General features: G+C 35.1%; 1 protein-coding gene across 8 annotated transcripts in view; it reads right to left on the minus strand.

Annotated features, from left to right (window-relative positions):
• The window catches only part of BRCA2 (BRCA2 DNA repair associated), a 60,664-nt gene extending 40,737 nt beyond the window's left edge, over window positions 1-19,927 (minus strand). For 2 of the 8 annotated variants that reach the window (XR_003434806.1, XR_003434805.1), the window contains exons 1-11: window positions 19,781-19,925; window positions 18,995-19,100; window positions 16,167-16,412; window positions 10,802-10,910; window positions 10,107-10,156; window positions 9,974-10,014; window positions 9,653-9,764; window positions 8,820-8,869; window positions 8,445-8,556; window positions 6,526-7,641; window positions 122-5,095 (exon numbers count right to left, since the gene is read on the minus strand). Coding sequence is in view for 3 of the 8 variants with exons in the window: in XM_027116538.1 (XP_026972339.1) it covers window positions 122-5,095; window positions 6,526-7,641; window positions 8,445-8,556; window positions 8,820-8,869; window positions 9,653-9,764; window positions 9,974-10,014; window positions 10,107-10,156; window positions 10,802-10,910; window positions 16,167-16,412; window positions 18,995-19,061 (6,877 nt within the window). In the remaining 5 variants the exon portion in view is untranslated. Of the gene's footprint in view, window positions 1-121; window positions 5,096-6,525; window positions 7,642-8,444; window positions 8,557-8,819; window positions 8,870-9,652; window positions 9,765-9,973; window positions 10,015-10,106; window positions 10,157-10,801; window positions 10,911-16,166; window positions 16,413-18,994; window positions 19,101-19,780 lie in introns of all 8 variants that reach the window. The other 6 variants (XR_003434804.1, XR_003434803.1, XR_003434802.1 and 3 more) reach the window with 4 other exon arrangements.
• Between the last annotated feature and the right edge of the window lie 19 nt (window positions 19,928-19,946).

Genomic DNA, 19,946 nt, shown 5'->3' on the forward strand with positions numbered 1-19,946 from the left:
AGTCTGAAAAAAATATATTCAGTGTATAATATCCTAATTGCTACAACCTAGCATATCAGAATTATTACGGATTTAATTTAAAAAGTGATTGGGAAACCAACAGGAAATAACAGACACTTACCAACTGTGACAAGTGCATCTCCTCTTCTTTTTCCAATTCCCGAATTTATCAAAACCGTTTCCTTGTTTTTTTGGCATGTAAAATGAGAGTGTTTGGCGTGGCTTAGAAGTTCAGAATCTGTCAGCTCATCATCTTCCATAAAGGCTTTGGCAATCTCTACTGCTTCTGTTTCAAAATACTTTTCTGGATCTTTGGAGTTAGGAGAACAAACTTCTGTATTTGTTTTCATAGGAAAATCAGGAAAAGTTTCAGTTTTCCCAATTTCCATTTTTATATTTTTAGGTAAAGCTTGTTCTTTACCCAAAAGACGAATGTTATCAATGTGTGATACATTGGTTCCTGACATCAACTGTTGTTTGTCTTGCTTAAACTGAGAGAGATATGGAGAAGCTTTAATAGCATGATTATTTTCTGAAGAACCACTTTCAATGTTATAGTTGTTTGATAATTTAAACTCTTCATTATAGGCTTTTCCCGTTTTGGAGCTTACAGAGTGTTCTGAGGTTCTCTTATCAATACAAGAAAGAGTAAGTATCTTTGATACATCTTGTCTAGATGGAGGTGAATGCTGAAGACTACGTTCAGTTCCAATTAAATCAAATTCCTCGAACATTCCCGTAACTTTGCAAAAGGCACTCTCAGAAACTGGAACCTGTTTTCCACTTGCTGTACTAAATCCAGAGAAAGCAGATGATAGTAAATTTTGGGGGGTACGTATCACAGTATTTTCTTCTCTTGCAAACTTGTTTGAATGTTCTTCATTACTTTTAAATGATACTTGGGGAAAGAGTTGCTTACCACTATCTTCTGTCTTAGAAAATACCTGTCTTGCCTTTTGTAAGGCAGCATCTGATACTTGTACAGATTTTCCACTTGCTGTGCTAAAAATCCCACAAACATTTACAGAAGAGACTGACTTGGGACATTTTCCCATGTTAAATTTACACTTATCAGAAGTTTTCAAATTAATATGACAAAGTGGTGTTTTAGAAACTTTCTCCAATCCAGATATACTTTGGTCATGTTGTAAAAGGTGTTCACTTTGAATGTCAGGAAAAACCTCGTGTGAATGCATACTATGTTCTTCACTATCTGGAGAGTTAGGAAAAATAATATCCTCTGAATCACCCAATGCCTTATGAGAATGTGTCACAATTTTTGTTCGGCCAGTGCCTGATTCACTCTCAGTGTTTTGCTTAGTTACCTTCCTGCAGTTGTCTGTAAACCTCTCTCTCACTTTTGTTTCATGAGAAACAAAGGCTATTCTATCACTTGCTATACTGAGTGCAGGTTGCTCTGTCTCAAAATTATTTGAATCAGATATGGCCACTTCAACAGCGGTGTTTGTATTTTTGCATGGTGAAGAGTCTGTGACAAGTTTCTGAACACAACTATCTTTGTCTACAGCTTGTGGGTTTATGTTTGCTTCTCTTACAGTGGATATTATTTCAGAAAAACTAGTGTTTTTTCTATCTTTGACATTCCTCACTACTGACTCAATATCAGAATTATGACTTTTATTTTTTGAGAGATACTCTGACTTATTAAATAACTCATTGGAATGAGAAAAATCAGAATGATATGAATAGCTGTTAGACATGCTGTTACTTAAGGAAGTTGAATCTTGTTTTTCAGAGAGATTTTTGTCATTTTCAGTTATGATACTGTTTGAACTATTTCCACATGAAGGATTTCCTACACAATCTCCAGGATATTCCTTTAAACATATAACCTTGGCAGAATTTATTTTTTCTAGTTGATTATTCAATTCTCCTTCTCTAATCCATTTTTTGGCTTCAAATAGTGAAGCCTGACTCACAGAAATTTTTCTACCACGTCCTGTGTAAAAGGCTAAAGCTGAATTTTCAATGGCTGAACAAGTGGACTGATCTGTATAACAAGTTATAGGACTTTTTCTTGTTTCTTCTTCTATATTTTCATGTACTTTTCTCAGAGAGATACTATTTGATATCTTGAGATTTTCACTTTGTCTGTATAAATGATCACTTAAGAACCTGGGTGGCATGCCTGTCTCCTTAGAAACAAGCCTTTTCTCCTCTAGAGAATACTGCATTTCTTCATGCTTTGAGGCAGTTATTTCAACTGTCTCACATGCTAATTCAAGCCCTTCTTTACATAGCTCTCTGTCCTTTAGCGTCTTTGCCCCTTGATGGCTGAAATTAGTGATTTCACTATTATTTTGCTTTTTTTCATCAAAAAGATTTTTCACTTTGTCCAAAGATTCCTTCGCAATTTTTACTTTTTTCCCACTAGCTGTATGAAAACCCAATATGGCTGGTTCTATGATCTTTTTGATTTCACATTCAGGTCTCTGCTGGAGAGTCAGTACTTGATTTTTAATACCAACTGGGTCGCCTCCTTTCAATATTTTGTTTTTGACCATATCTGTTTCCTCATGACTTGAAATGTCTATTTTGTTGATATTTATGCCAGAAAGTAATTCAGAATTTGAGGAATCTGAAAAGTTATTCAGTTCTTCTGCAGATTTTTCATCAAAGAAATTTACAACTTTATTTAAAGACTCTTTAGAGACTCTGATGTTTTTCCCACTTGCAGTCTGAAAGGACAAATCAAAAACATCAAAATCTTTTATATTTTGCCTCATCTTGTTAGCGGCTGACTCTTTTTTATTTGACATATTAACATTAAATGTTTCTTCAGCTTTCACAACTTCCAAACAAGTTAAATCTGACAAACCTTTAATTTGAATGTTTCCCTCCTTCATAAACTGGCTAGATAATTTTAGATGTATGTTTTGTTGATCAATACATGGCAAGCCATCTTCATCTTTACGAATATAAACTGTATCATTTTTACTTGAAGCATTGCCATCAGATTCTAAGTTACAAACAAAACCAGTATATTTGTTATCTTCATTTTCAGTATTTCTCCGGTAGTCTTCAGTATATTCTTTGACAAAAATGCCAGTAGTCATTTCAATGTTATTTTGTAGCGTTAGTTGGCATTCATTATTTTTCTCACTTAAATTTTTATCATTGCTGTAATTTTCTACCTTAAACATCGAAACATCAGAATCATTACACTGACTTGAAGAGAAACTTCCTGGATCTACTTCTGCAGGAGTTTCCTCACTAACATTCTCAATGTCACCGAACAGTTTCATGGCTTTCTGCAATGATTCACTAGAAACATTCAGTTTTGCGCCACGAGCAGAATAAAAGCCCCTAAACTCCACTTTGTTTTTATCTGTTAAATAACCAGAAGCACTTTTGTTACAGTTTGTTGTTGAGAAGCAAGCCAACTTTTGCTTACCTCCAACTATACCTTTACATTTCTTGCTGCTACCCACCTGACTGAGAGATGGGGCATTAATTGTGAGATGAAGATCAACATCTTTCCATTCCTCAGAAGTGGTATTCAAGACAGTTATCTGGTTTTCAGGCATTTCAAATGGATTACTCTGTAACATGTGGCTTGGTTTTCTAAACTGTGTAAATTCAAACTGACTTCCTGATTCTTCCAATATAGTAGAAAGTTCTGTAATTTCTGCCTTCTGGCTAGGTGTTAAATTATGGTTTGAGTTAAAGTCTCCCTTTAAAGATAAAACTAGAGGAGTTGTGTGACTACTTCCACTATCAGAAACAACTGCACTACTCTGCACATACCCAGATACAGTATTAACTGACTGTGAATCAAGTTCATGAGGTCTGCTTTCTTTCTTTTGATTTTCTAATGATACGGTATTTACAATTTCAACACAGGCTAAGCTAGTAGGATAATGTTCTTCAATATCTTTGAAGAGCATTTTACTTTTCTTAATGTTGTGTTCAGAGAGCTTTATTTCTTTATTAGAAGCTGTTCTGAAGCCACGTCCAAAATTGTGACTTGAAATCGAATCTGAGAGTCCTGCCCATTTGCCCATGCAATCATTATTTCTGTTTGATTTCATATCTATATCCAATGAGACATCTGACTTTGAATCTTGACCTAGAGTCATTTTTGGTGGTTGCTTTACACTATTTCTATTCTTCTCTGCAAGATCACAGACTACATCTGATGAACCAAAATCTTTTGTAATCGACACTTTGGCTGCTTGTCTGTCATCTATGTCTGTACATGCTACTATGGCAGAGTTCTCGGGAACAGCTTCTCTTAAACAACTGAGGTCTGCCTCATGAACTTCCTTAATGTTTCCTAAAACAGGAATATTCCTTTCAGTAGTTGTTTGAAAGACAGAATTATTCTCTTTGTCTGGGAAAAGTTCTTCAGAGTTTGGAGGGACAGTTATTTTTGAAATTAAAGTAGTTTCTTCTTGGTCTTTTTGGATTACTGTGAGATTTGTATTTTGGTTGAATTGTACCTTCATAGAAGGTGATGCTTCTGTTATGTATTTTTCAGGTGACAACAGCTCAGCTTTTTTAGAATTTTCATTTACAACACATGTTTCTTGATTCTTTTCCATGGAAATACTTTTGGTTAATTCAAAACCAGCTTCACAATTCTCAGATTTTATTTTCTCTGACATTTTATATGATTCTTTTCCTCTAGAAATCACAACTGGATTTGACAGAAGATCCTTGGAGCTACGAGTTAAAATTGTGGTATTATCATGGCCATGTAAAAAGCTTTCCTGGGATTGGAAGAGAATATCATTACATTCCCCTGAATGTGGCAATGCAGGGTGAAATACTGCAGGCAATACTTTTTCCTTTATATCTGAAACTCTCTGGCTTTTTGGATCATCTTCACAGTGCTTTTCCTGCAAGCATGACACATAACCAGTTTCTGTGGTTATAAATGACTGCAGTTTTTCCTTATTAATTTTTGCTTCTTTATAATCAAGATCCTGAGATATTGTTTTATTATTATTAGAACTGCTTTCATTATTAGAACTTTTTCTCATAATTGTCCCAAAAGAGCTGGTTACAGACAAAGCCGGTTCTTCAGAATCATTCTGTAAACAGTTTTTTTTAACAGAAGAATGCAATAAACCTAAGCATAAAGACACAAAGTGACAAGATGAAATTGCAGTTCCATCAATCACATTCACTAAATATTTTCCACTAAGTTAAAAAGGTAGTGTCTAAAACAAGAATTACATGAAAAGCAAGAAGTGAATGTCAGGTTTAAAAGAATTCTAAATATTCTCTATTTTGAATTTATTACATTTCCCAACTAAAGATATATAGGACCTAGGTTTTTTTAATAGTATTTATCAACTCAATTAAAATTAGTAAGTAGTTCAAGAAAGCAGCTAGCTGCCATAAGTAAAACTCAAAGTAATTTTATTGGAAAATAAAATTAGAAAAAATTCTTTGCTAATATTGATGTAATAGGAGTTAGAAAAGCAAGGCAAAGAAAAGGAATTAGAAAACTAACCATTTCCTTTGGTTAATTCAGTCTTTCACATTGTAAAAAAAAAAAAAAAACCCAAAATGAACTTTTTAAAAAAGGTTCTTCACATGAAAGGCCTGAAAGATTACCCAATGTCAGGCAAATGGGTTAAACTGCTCTGTTTCGTTAATTTTATTGACCGTCTGAATTTCCTACTAACAAGTCAAAATTGTTAATCTCATTTCATTTAATCACTAACCACTACTACATATTAGCTGTTTCATTGGTTTTATCTCTGGTATATACAATATCAAACATTTTTCTCTGGAAATTAACCTAAATCTCAAAGTGTTCTCTACTCCAGTTCCACCAAACCTATTGTTCACTGAGATACTACCACCCACTCAAATCTTCACACAGGGAGATAAAATCACCTTTTTAACATACAATATAGTTACTGGTAAATAAACTGTTGCTCAAATAAAAAATGAGTTTCATTGTGCACATTCCTGACACCCAGAGATATAGTAATAACTCTAAGCAATCTCTAAATATTGAAAAAAACTATGTAATAACAACAAAAAAGTCACTATTTTATGACTGCCTTACATTAAACTTAGCTGGCAGTTAGCTTTTTTCTATTTTTTACATGCTTTAAAGAAAATACATATTAAATAGCACAACACATTTATAGAATTGTCCAACTTGCATATAATACTGAAAATTAAAGCAGGAATTAAGTAGCCAAGCTCTTGATGTTTATGAATCACATGCTCTGTCTCAAGAGTTATGATTACATATATACTATGCAAATTAATCCAACAAGTTTGAATGAAATGATTCTGAACATTGGTAATCAAAGGCCTAAACAACAATGCCTGATACTGAATATAAAATACAGATTTAAAAAAAACCCCAAAGCACTACAGAAGAAAAAACTGCAGAATGAAAGCAGAAAGTGTTTTTTAAAAAGGTTGAAGAAAGAGATTCACATATTCAAATAAGAAACTTGTCACCATCCATAAAACTAGACACACTATTCACACACACACACACACGCGCACACACACACACACACACAGAGGTACCTGAATCAACATTTGTAAATGTATGTGGTGCTTCCAAAGGCTTTGCTTCAAATTGGACTGAAGAGTTAGTTAGTTCTGATTCTTGGTCTTTCTGCATTTTCAGTCCTTGATAAGATGTTTCATCACATATAGCATAAATGAACTTTTTTGTTTTCTTTTTCAAACTGGATATCAAACCTGCGTTCTTCAAAGCTACAGAAGTATGTTTGGTAGTGGCTGGCCAGCTGCCATTATCAACTGAACTTGTATGTAAAGAATCCGCTTTCTGTGAGCAAACAGTTTGTACTTCCGATCCACTTTTAGAGGCTTCTGGTTCTTTTTTAAAGTTTGCATCGGTCATATTGCTTGAGAAATCTGCTCTGAAAGTCTTTTCAGGTGATTCTCTTATCCTGAATACAGACTTCTTGATACCCTGAAGTGGAGAAGCTATTAGAGAAGAATCAGATAGTGCTTGCTTTCCCACAACAGTGGAATCTTCACGAGACTCAAGACACTGCCCTTCATCTCTCTTTTTTACCACTGTTTCCTCATTTAATATCTTCACTGTTTTTGATATGCTTGAAATATGCAGCAAAGAATTTTCTAAAGTAATGAAGTTGGTACGTTCTTTCTCTGTACCTATGACGTCTTCTGAATTATTTTGGTCAGAAGAAGAAATATGCAGTAGGGATGTTTTCTCCATCTGGGTTCCATTTAGACCCGAGAGGGTTAGGTGAGACCATTCAGAGGCTGAAGATGGTACAATTTCCCTGGAGATTTTGTCAGTTCCATTCCCAGGGGGCTTCTGATTTATTACATTTGAATCTAATGGATCACTGTCATTTGGCTCCATTTCAGGTACAAACGAATGTTTATTTTCTGTCATTTGTATTTTAGCTTCTTCATATTCATCAGTTTTCGTTTCATTGAAAATATTTTTCCTAGTCTTGCCAGTTTTTATTTTTTGGAGATTTCTTGTTTTATATTTAGAAACACATACTGGAAAACTATCTTCTTCAGAGATATCTGCAACTGTTTCACATACTTCATCTTCTAGGACATATGGCATTGACTTTTCAAAATGGTCTTTGCAGCTATTTACTTTACCAAATGAATCCTCTAACATTTTCTCCAATCCTGTTAAAATATAAAGCAGAAGCATTATTAATAACGTTTTATAACACAACCATATAATTTATACTATTCTCAAACCTTTTTCATAGAAATAGTATACACTGAATAACACATAATTTAGCATTTAAAGGGTTGTCCTGAGTACTAGGTATTTTTTGGGTAGGGAGGCACCAACCTTGCCCTGTTCTTCTGGTCAAGACTGATTCCAGTGTATTCAAAGCCTTTTATTCATACTCAATCCCTAATAACCTTTCTTTACCAGCTCTACACAACTGAAACTCACTCAATTTTACTATATATACACAATTTAATATTCTAAGATTTATCAAACTAGAAGTTCCAAATTTTGTGGCCCTACAACCGGCAATAAAGTCTCATTTTATACATACATACACACACACACACAGATATACAATCCTATACATTTATACAGATATACACAAATACTAAGAATATGCAATATTCCAATGACCTGATTAGGTAACTTTAGGTATATCTGCAACCATACTTACTTTCTAATTAGAAAATAAGGTTTTCACATTTAGTTAATCCTTAAGTCTTAATCTGCATCTCTGTGAGTTTTGAGTTATGGGTTTTCTTTTGTTTTTGTGTCACAACAGCATCTTTGAATAGTATTGTCCTAGTATGATGTTTAAACATTTTCATCTAAATCAAGTTAGTTTCTATTCTCAATACCTTCAGTAATCATGAAAGGAGAAGCAATGTGTTTTCTTTTCAAGAAAAGAGGAGCAATATTTCAATGATGTCAGTTGAAAACAGTAGTTTAATTAAACAGAAGGACTTACCATGAGTTTTAGCTTCTGTTTGATTTTTGTTTTCACTGTCTGGCCCAGAAGGGATAAACGTAATATTTTTCTTCAGACTTTCATCATGGTTAGAAGAATAGCTTTTCGAAATCTGCAAAAGTTATGTTTTTAAATCACTAGTCTAAAAACTCTCACTATGCATATAGTATATTCAACTTATTCTTAAACAGAGAGACAGCAAAGTTTCATAGTAAGTCAAAGAAAATCACATATAGAAACAGGTTTAGAGACTTCCTCAAAGGCTTAGATAAATCATAAATTAGAGAATGAAAAATGGAAGATAAATAATTTTTCAAGGCATTCTGAAATTATATGCAATTGCAACAGCATAATCAATTTGTCATATTTACTTACAGCAGTACTATCATTAGGAAATACAGTTGCAGATGCTTCTTCATCTCTGACTGTAAGAAAAAAAGTTCAATTTACCTATACTGTATCATATGTCGTACATTAAAGTTCATGTAAAACTTATGTAGTTTTTGGTCAGACATCAAAAGAAACATGCACTATTGGATTAAATGACACATTTGAAACAAAATTAATTGATCGAAGTATAGTAATTATAGAAAGGTCAATCAACACAGTGGGTAAGCTGTGCTCACAATTCCTTAGTACCACTGATAAAGTGGTAAGAAACTATGTTTTGCTGATCCTGACTTGAAGGTAATAGTGTCCACAAGGTAATACTTGAAGGTAATACGGTCCACAAAGGCTTGGAAAATCAGATGAAGCTGTGAGGTCATGACTTAAAAGCAAAAGCTTGTAGACTTTAGTATTTTTTTAGATAACAATATAGTTGAAAGGCATATCATACGTTAAACACTTCTAACTTTTCAACATGCTTTACCTATATTATTTCATCTCAGCAAGAAAAGAAGAAAATTAAATGCCCAGCTAAAGAGGAATCAACATGGAATGTATTTTTCCTAGAATAAAAAAAAAAATCCTGGTTTGTGTATAAATTAATTTGATTCCTCTAAAATATCATTTAATGCACTTGAGATTTATTTCAATCTACACTAAACAGAATAAAATTATTCTGAACTACCAACACACCTATCAAAAACAGTATTATCTAATCTGATTACTATCTAATCATCTTTTCATATTTTTCTTTGGACAGAAGCATTACAGATGATAATTTATCAACATCATCTTATATAATACTTATTTGCTAGTATTACCTATGAGCACAGTAGAACTAAGTGTTGGTGGTGTGGCCAAAGAACTTGACCAAGACATATCAGGATCCACCTCGGCTCCTAAACTTTCGGAAATACGTTTTGGTGTCTGACCCTGAAAATAAAGAAAATAGTTTATTTCACAGAAGTGCACTGATAATTAAGAATATTTTTTCATTCACTTATTTTTTTCATTTTTCATTTACTGAATGCCTATGTGAATCAATCTCAAGTACAGACCTGTAAATCTGAGGGCAAACTTATGACACTGCTGTCAAATTCTCAATTACCACATAGTAAAAATAAACTAGGCAGAATATTTACCTTCATGAGCTTTGGTGTATGAAATAAACTTCCACATATCACTGGGGATAAAACAAGGGACAAAATTACTAAGCTTTATTTTTATTAAAATTTAGAGTATTTGAAAAATAAAAAGCCTTGTTTTTAATCATACCTGACTTTTCTCTTTGTGGTGTTACATGTGTACATCGTAGAATAACAGGACTAAAATAAAACAAAACAAATCCCTCAGATTATTTCAAAAGAGAACAAAAATAGCAAAAAGAAACAAAATACTAATCATATTTAAAAAAAGGACTCTCAGTCATATCAATTATTAGAATTATACTAGTTTGTAATATTTTTAGATTACTTTTTAAAAAGTAAATATCTCATGAAGAATTAAGTAACCACTAACTTATGTTTAAAATCCCCATTGAAAGTAATGTATAAAGTACTCACAAATTTTAGATGTTAGGAATTGTATATTTTGAATTTAAAAATTATATAAAGTGACTCTATAACAGCATCATATTCTCTCCAAAGATTCAAAGTACATAAATTATTTTAAACAGGATATTTCAAAGGCATTGCTTTTCATCAATAATATTTTTGTTACTTAAAAATTCCATGGATACACAGGAAAATAGTGAATTCAATGTTATAAGAAAAACAAAGTAAATGTTTGTAATGTAAAAATTATTGTATTGAAGGACTCAATCTAAAAGGAAATTATTTTAAAATAGAAGATCCTCTACCAGGCTCTACAGCAAAATATTACCATGAAAATTAGATGCATCTGTATATAACAAACATCACATGTAGGAAAACGTTTCATTTAAGTGCTTTAATATAATGACTTCATCATACCTTTCACTAAGAGAAGAATTTGGAGGTGGGCTGGTAACATCATTTACTTGATTCATTTTCACCTTCGTCGTGCAACAACTTTTATGTTTACCACTAGCAATGTCCTTTCCTGAAACAGTGCAATAATTCAGTGAGGATGTGTATGTTCTAGATTGTGAATTTTTATTCTCTGGAAGTATTTAAAAACAGAAAGCCTCATCTACATTGGGAAGGAGAATACATGGGGAATTCAGTCTGAACTGGTTTCTCAGTTTGCTCACTCCTCTCAGAAAGGGATGTCTCAAAGGATGTCTGCCCCCATTCAACAACCATGTGACGCATACAACAAGCCCAAGACAGTTTGAGTAATACAATTCAAGACAGAGCTTTAACCACAGGGAGTTCATAGTATAGTAGGGAAAACTGTTTGAAATGTACACAAGTGGAATACAAAATAAATGTGGCACGACTTGTCATTCAGTTACACACAGTACTATGGTATCTTGACAGGTGAGAGTAAAGGAAAAGACATTTACTGAAAACATACCAAAGTACAAAGCCTGACCATATGACTCTTCTGCTGAAAACCTCTCAAGATCTTGTTTTCAAGATTGAGTTCAAACTCCATAACAAAACTCCCTAGTAACAAGGCCTTTCACAATCTGATTTAATTTTTACAATGACATTCTTTCACAACCTAATTTTAGCCATGTCCATCCATGTGCATATTCTGCAAGGATGTTCTCTTTCACTCTAAGCCTTTGTACAAACTGTTTCTTTCTACCTCTTTTTATTTCTCTTGACCTAGATTCCCTTTCAGGTTTCCATTTTGAAAGTTCCTCCTCCAGAAATCTTTACTGGTCCCTAAGGTGAGACTGACCGCCCCTCTGATGTGTTCCCCACAGAGTAGTTTATCATACACTGTTCCTGTTTCCCCTATTAGACTGTGTGCTCCTTGAAGTAGAGGACTTGTTTTACTTATCACTGTATCCTTAGAAACTACAATAATGCCTGATACATTATAGACACTCCACAAATACTGGCTGAATGAATTAGCAATGATAAGAAAAGTGGGTTGTAGACAGTGACACATAATACTTGTGTCTGTTCCTACTGAACACATCTACTTTCTAAGACAATAATGTTTCTAAAGCTATATGTGGCTCTATCAAATCCAATTTATAGTTTTTCAATATTCCTATTTTCTGTATCACAAATTTGGCACTTACTATTACTCTTAAAAAATTGCTTTTAAAAGTAATTGCTTTATAGCAAGAAACTAACACAACACTGTAAAGCAACTATACTCAATAAAAATTAATAATAAAAAACAAAAATAATCGCTTTAATTGTTCCTATAATCTCTAACTTAGAGAAGTTTTGGGGAAAATAAGCTGCATTAGTGTTACTGAAACAAAGAAAAGACCAAGCTGAAAACTATTTGTAGCAACCTACCCAAACACTGTGTTATATTCTCCTTTCTCAAGAAACAGGCAATACACATAAGCCAAATGTACGTGTAAATTGCAAACCCTTCTTCAACAAGATATCCAATCTCCTTCTCTAAGAGACTTTTAGTTAAAGATACTGAAAAGTAACTAAACCTATTTTGAAATTTCACCTTTTCCCCTTTCTTTGTTTTAAGAAAGATTAAGGATCTTTCTTAAAATAAAGTCCTAATCAGAACAAACAAAAACATGGACTTAAAAAAGAAGGCAAACAATGAGATACCACTACACACCCGTTAGAATGGTGTATTTAGATTAGAACCTAAAATACAGACAACACCAAATGCTGATGAGGATGTGGAGTGAGAGAAGCTCTCATTCACTGTGGATGGGAATGCAAGATGGTGTGGCCACTTTGGAGGACAGTTTGCAGTTCTTACAAAACTAAACATACTTCTAGGATGAGATCCAGCAATTGTACTCCTAGCTGTTTACCCAAATGAATTGAAAACTCAGGTCCACACAAAATCCTGCACATGAATGTTTATAGCAGCTTTATTCATCATTGCTGAAACTTGGAAGCAACCAAGGTGTCCTTCAATAGGTAAATGGATAAACAAACTGGTACATCCACATAAAAGAGCATTATTCAATGATAAAAAGAAATGAGCTATCAAGCCACGAAAAGACATGGAGGAGCCTTACATTGCTAAGTGAAGGAAGCAACTATATTACATTCTGGAAAAGACAAAACTATAGACAGTAAAAAGATCAGTGGTTGCCAGGGGTTTAGGGGGAAGGAAGGAAGGGTGAATAGGTGGAGCACAAGGGATTTTCAGGGCAGTGAAACTATTCTGTATGATGCTGTAATGGTGGGTACATGACATTGCACGTTTGCCAAAATCCACAGAACTGTACAAAGAATGAACCCTAGTGTAAACACAGGACTTTAGTTAATAATAAAGTATTGATATTGGCTCAGCAATAAAAAGAAGTGCAAAAGAATAGAAACTGTAAGAAATGAAAAGTAAATAAATAAATGAACCAGGCAAAATGAAGTTCATACCCCAATAAATATTTCCCAAATAACTTGAGGAGCTCATAAATAAGACGAACGATGGTTAAGATAAACTCATGGAATCTTATGCAAGAGGAAAGACTGCTGAGAAGAAACAGCACACTGCCTCATGGAATTTAATGGATAATTTAAAAATAATATATTAGATGTTAGAACTGAACTAAGTACGTTTAAAAACAGTTTAAGTCCTACTCTTACATTTCAATACTCAATTTAAAGTAAACTTAAAAGCAAAAGGTCTCAAAAGGTCTCAAGTCAACAGAATTATTTATGCAACCTTAAAAAAGCTAACTCCTCTGCCGTGAGTCCACAGTGACCTTATTAATTCATTCCTATCCTTCCTTGGTTATAGAAAGACCAATCCCAGCAGGTTACAATTAGACAATAAACCGCCAACTCTAGGTATGTCTTTCAAGATTCAGTAGATTCAGTATAAACTGGTTTACAGAGCTTTTCCTGACCAACTAAGACAGATGGCTGTTACCTTTACTATATCTATAACATCATACTTTATACATGCTCCTATTATAACATATACCAACCAGTATATTTATATATTTTCTCCCCTACATGACTGAGTTCCAGAAGTCAAAAGCCATCTTATTCATGTTTGTATCCTTAATGCCAAGCAAGCTGCCAGGCAAAAAGCAAGCATGGAATATTTGTTGAATGGATGATTCCCTTTTCTGTGTCCTCTTCTACGTTTCATTTGTTAAATATTCCCTAAGGTTCTATCCTAGGCCTCATCATAATCAATTTTCTCACCATATCTGATGACTTCCTCACTTTCCAAACAGATAGTTGATTCCTATAGCTTTCTCTCCCACCTGTATTCTTTCTTTAGTTTCAGTCTTGTATTCCCAAAAGCTCTCAGGACATCTCCACCTTCACATCCCAATACTTTCTCAAACTGCAATCCAAACCTCAACCTACTTTTTTTTCATCCTTTCAAACCTTTTCCCTCTCAAACCTGCTTTTCCCCCAGTGCTTACAATTTCTACAAATGCCACCACTACATTCTTAGTCCTGCCCTACACCTGTGATTTGATCCTTTCTTTTGAATTTTCCATATCTAGGCTATTGCAGGGTCCTGTAGTTTCTGCCTCCTATATCCACTTTCACTACCATTACTCTAATTCAGGTACCTGCTCCCATCACCTGGACCACTATGTGTCTCCTAATTGATCTCCCTGCCTGCAGTCTTCTCCTCCTATAAGAATCACCCAATTAGTTTAAAATGTACATTCATGACCACCATTCCCAGAGATTCTAATTTAATAGATTCAGAAAAGTGCCTGGAATCTTCCTTTTCAATCAGCACTTCAGGAGAGTCTAATGGTCCATGCCTCACGTTTTGAAAAACACATCTCCAAAGACTGCTGCCAGATTTTTAGGCTTTCTAAGCAAAATAAATATTAATTTATTCTACAAATACTTACTGAATACTCACTACGTATGCCATTAGGTATCCAATAATGTTTAAGAAAATCTTTGCTCATTACCTACATCCCCTTTTATATGTGCATTTTCTAATACCATGAGTTTCCTATTTCATAGCACTAATCAGAGGATAATCGCTTATGTTAAGTCTCCTTCACTGGAAGCTAAAGGAGTGCAAGAGGCAATACTTCCCAGAAGCAGAGAAATAAGTCAAGATCTGAAAGATGAGTGTCAGTTAGCTAGACAAAGCATAAGAAGTAAGTAAGTACTGGGCAGAGGTAACAGTGTAAAGAGCCACAGAGCATGGTGGTTTCAGAAAGAAATTCAGTACAAATGAATGGAAAATTGAGGGTGGGTGGGAGGGGAATTATGGCAGGATGAGGCAAGAGTTAATGAGAGAACAGATTATAAAGGACCTTGTAAATCATATTAAGGAGTCTGGATTTTATCATGAGGGCAAAGGGAGGTAATCAAAGGTTTGAAGCAGGAAGTAGCATGATTAAATTTGCATGTGACTTCTCTGCTCAACAACCTATCAAATAAATTCAATTTCTTTAGCCTGGCATTCAATGTCTGCCTCTAATCTGCTTTTTTTAGCCTTAGGCTGTTTATTGGTCCCTTTCAAACACGCAACACTCCAAACAGTCTGAATTCCTTGCTATTAACTTCACAAACTACATATTCTTCCTCATGTTTTTCCCTCTGCCTAGAACACGCTCACTCTACTCCATCTTCAAATTTCTGAATCTCATCTATTCTTCAAGGTTTAATTCAACTGAATATTCCCTAATTGCCCTCAGTATTATTTATGCTTTCTTTCTTCTTAACTCTCATTATACTTTTTGTTCTTTTGGCATGTACCACATTCAACCCTAAACTGTACTTAATCTGTGTACTGTTAATTCCTCTTACTAGAGAGTAATACTCCAAAGAAAGGAAGAGTATGTTACTTAAATCAAGCAGGTAATAAATATTTAAATGAATATATAATCTTATTACATAAGTTGCAAACATCTGGCACACAGGCCTGAGAAAGTGCTACCGAATCAAAAGACACTTATAGCAACTGTTAAAAAGAATCTGTCCTCTGTGATAGCCTGCAGAAATACAGTTTAGTTTAACATCAAAACAAGCCCTAGGTTTTTTTGTATAGGAATGACATAATTTAGCAAATCTCAGTGGGCAGGATATATTAATCAAAGGAAGGAGGAAAAGAAACATTTATCAAGGACCTACATTATTTTATTTAATCCAAACCTTGGTAGTATTTTCACATTTCCACTTTTCAGGTGGGGAAAGTGTGGCCAGAGGTTGAGCTGACCAACATGACATAGGTAACAACAGAGCTGGAATTTTTAACAGTAATTTGTCTGAATTACTAGTTCATGTTTTTTCTAGTCAACCACATCATATTACTTACCTGAATCTAATCTGAATTTATCTAATTCATTTAAAGGAGATTGGTACAGTGGCAGAGTTAGACCTCGCTCTTTGAATATTATTGGAGTTGAAGCCCACTGATGATAAGGTTTCCTCTGTGGTGTTTTAAATGGGTTTGTTTCATAACTGCTGATTTTATATTCTGATTCTTCCAAAGGTTCAGAATTATAGGGTGGAGCTTCTGAAGAAAGTTCTTCAAACCAATTAAGGCTTATTGGTCCTAAATCTGTAAGAAAAATTAAAATCCCACCTGGGTTTTAATCAGTGACACAATAAAATCCATGAGCCAGTAAAGATTACAATTGCTTGAGATTTTGACTGTGGATTACTTTTAAGGAATACTAATTAAACAGGATCATTAATCTGTTCTCTTATCAATCTGTAGTAAGGTATAACAAAAGTTTACAAAACTTACAAGGAGATTATTACCTATATTAGCTCTTCTAAAGTTTTCTTTCATATTCACGACTCAGAAACAAAAATCATCCATAGTAAGAATGCATTCCACAGACACAATTCAAGTAATTATCAATACTACATAAGTGGCTGTGATAAATCTATAGGTACAAGAGACATGCAGACTCACAGATTGAATGGAATAGATTCTCTGTTAAAGAGAAAGACAAAATTTCTCCTGTGATCTATCCTTAAAGTAGTGGTTCTCTAAGTGTGGTCTGTGGACCACTTGAGGCGAAGGTCACTAAGACCATTTCAAGAGGTCCATAAGGTCAAAACTATTTTCATTATTATTTCATTATTCATTATTTCATTATTTCATTCATTATTTCATTATTAGCCATCATTTGCCTTTTTCCCAACATTGACATTACACCACTGGTGGGTAAAACTGATGAAGCTTTGCCTGAGTCAAGGCAGTGGCCACAAACTGTACTAGGAGTCACCGTATTCTTCGTCACCATGCACTTGTAAAAACACAAAAACAAAAAAGCGGGACTTCCCTGGCGGTCCAGTGGTTAAAACTCCATGCTCCTAATGCGGGGGCACGGGTTCCATTCCTGGTCGGGGAACTAAGATCCCACATGCCGCGTGGTGCGGCCAAAGAAACAAAAAGCAAGTTTAACTTAAAGTGTCCTTAACTAGGCAGCAAAAGTTAGTTTTATTAAAGCCTAACCCTTGGGCACATGTTTTTAATATTCTCCGTGACAAAAATGGAAGCATTCATAAAGCATTTCTGCATATTTAAGCACAAGAGTTGTTTAGAAAAAGCACTCGTGATGAGTTGTGAGCTGAATTAGCACTTTTCATGGAAAGCCATTTTCACAAGAAAGAACGACTAAGTTATTCTGAGTTGGGTGATTTGGTAGACATTTTCTCAGAAATGAATGAAGTGGGCCTGTTACTGCAGGGAAAACAACAGTTTGTTGCCAATGGTAACATGTGAGCTTTCAAATGAGAATTAGAATTTTGTTAAAAACTCTATCAGCCTCTGTGAGCTTGATGTCTTCCCAATCTTAAAAGACTTTTCTGATGAGATCAGTGAGGTAACCAATGTGATTTTTATTTATTTTATTTTATTTATTTATCTTTTGGCTGCATTGGGTCTTCATTGCTGCGCGTTGGGCTTTCTCTAGTTGCGGCGAGCGGGGGCTACTCTTCGTTGTGGTGCAAGGGCTTCTCATTGCGGTGGCTTCTCTTGTTGCGGAACCCAGGCTCTAGGTGCATGGGCTTCAGTAGTTGAGGCTCATTCGCTCAGTAGTTGTGGGGTCGTGGGCTCTAGAGCACAGGCTCAGTAGTGTGACACACGGGCTTAGTTACTCTGCAGCATGTGGGATCTTCCGGGACCAGGGCTCAAACCCGTGTCCCCTGCATTGCCAGAAGGATTCTTAACCACTGCATCACCAGGGAAGCCCTCCAATGTGATTTTTTAATAATGTCTAATGCAATGTGTCAATATATGGAATATCATTAATATTTTTCAAATAATCCACGCATGATGTTACAACATGGATAAAAGATTTATTCAAGGTACAAGAAAGACTAATTGAATTTTATGTAAGAAGAGTATGAAAAATTCATTACATGGTTTCGGATTCCACATTGCAACTTTTAAGAAACTACCACTTGTCTTAAGTTTTCGAGTAGTACCAAAGAAAAATAGCCACAGTTAAGTGAAGACTACTAAAATACTTCTTTTTCTAATTACATTGCTGTGTGAGGTTGGGTTTTCTTCATGTACTTCTATCAAAACAACATATTGTAACAGATTAAATGCAGAAATGAGTATGAGAATCCAGCTATCTTCTATTGAGCCAGATAGTAAAGAGAACTGCAAAATTTTAAAATAATGTCACTCTTCTCACATTTTTCTTGTAAAATAGTTATTTTTCATAAACATGTTATGCATGTTAATATGCAATGGGTTTATTTTTATTAATTAAATTAATATTTTTTTAAGTTCTTAGTTTTAATCTCTAATGTGGTAACCTACATAAACAAAGGCTCTTGGTCCTCAATCATTTTAAGAGTGTAAGGAGAACTGAGACCAAAAAGTTTGACAACTTCTGCTATAACGTTACCAGTGCTTCTGATTTGCTAGAAGTTCTCTGCTTTAAAAACAATTCTGCTAATCAAGGGGTCAGTCTCCTCTTTATCCACTACAGGTTCTATATTTATCATTTGTTTAACCGTAAATGATTATTTTCCTGATTTATGACTCTATAAAGCACAGTTTATAGTGTAAACAAAAACATGAAGTACTGAATTTTTTCAGCAAGCATGCATAATTACATTTTTCTGAAAACATTTTTCTCAATGTAAACGATCAATTTATATAAAATCTGTCAATACCTGCTTTGTTGCATCGCGTCTTAAAAATTTCAAAAAACGTTGGCCTCTCTTTGCATCCAATCGGCATTTTTATCTACAATATTATTCCAACGTTTGGTAACGGAGTCTGCAAAAGAGAACACCAAAATACACTTCACAGGGATGCAGTCCTTCTTAAGTGACTCTGAGGTAAAAGCGGAAGCGGCTAAACCTGCCTAAAGTTACAATGCTTATTTACCTCGGTCCCACTCGGGAAAAGAATCGAACTCACAGCGATGAAAAGAGCATTGTATATCTGTGCCGTCCAATAGAGTAGCCATTGGCCACATTCAGCATTTGAAATGTGGCAAGTCTGACTCAAGAACAGAATTTTTAATATTATTTACTCTTTATTAACTAGTCACGTGTGGCTAGTGGCTGCGCAGTTAGCGAGGGCTATTAGATCAACACCGTTTGACAATTCCCAATCAGTAAATCTTCGTTAACACACCAGTTACCCGGGGACTAAGTGAGGCAGATACAGTGGGCCACAGGCCCTAGGACATTTTCCAAGATAGCAATATTCCGTGAAAGTAACTTCATCGTGATTCCAATTAAGGAAACTTCAGCTTGAGACGTCTGGGACAAGCGGCGTCCAAAGCTGGGCAATGGAGTCCCGGGGAAGGGGCGCCCTCGAGCCCCGAGGAGCGGGTCCCTTCTCCCCGTCGGTGCGGGGTGGGCAGGGACCAGTGAGGGCCCGAGGCCCGGCTCCCACCCGGGCACCGGAGGCACTCCCCGCCGCCCGTCTCCACCCCTGCGAATACTAACCGCCTTCAGAGGTGCAGCTGTTTTTGTCCAGAGTAGGCTGACAAAACGTGCGCCGGCACTCAGATCAGAAATCTGACCCCGCAGGCTCCGTTTCGCCGCGACCCACCGACCCAGACAACACACACGGCGCGGAGCCGTAACAGTCCCACCTCCGCCCAGCGGTTTC

This window comes from Aethalodelphis obliquidens, unplaced genomic scaffold, assembly GCF_003676395.1.
Source record: "Aethalodelphis obliquidens isolate GAN/ISIS:26980383/991018 unplaced genomic scaffold, ASM367639v1 scaffold16, whole genome shotgun sequence".
NCBI lineage: Eukaryota > Metazoa > Chordata > Mammalia > Artiodactyla > Delphinidae > Aethalodelphis > Aethalodelphis obliquidens.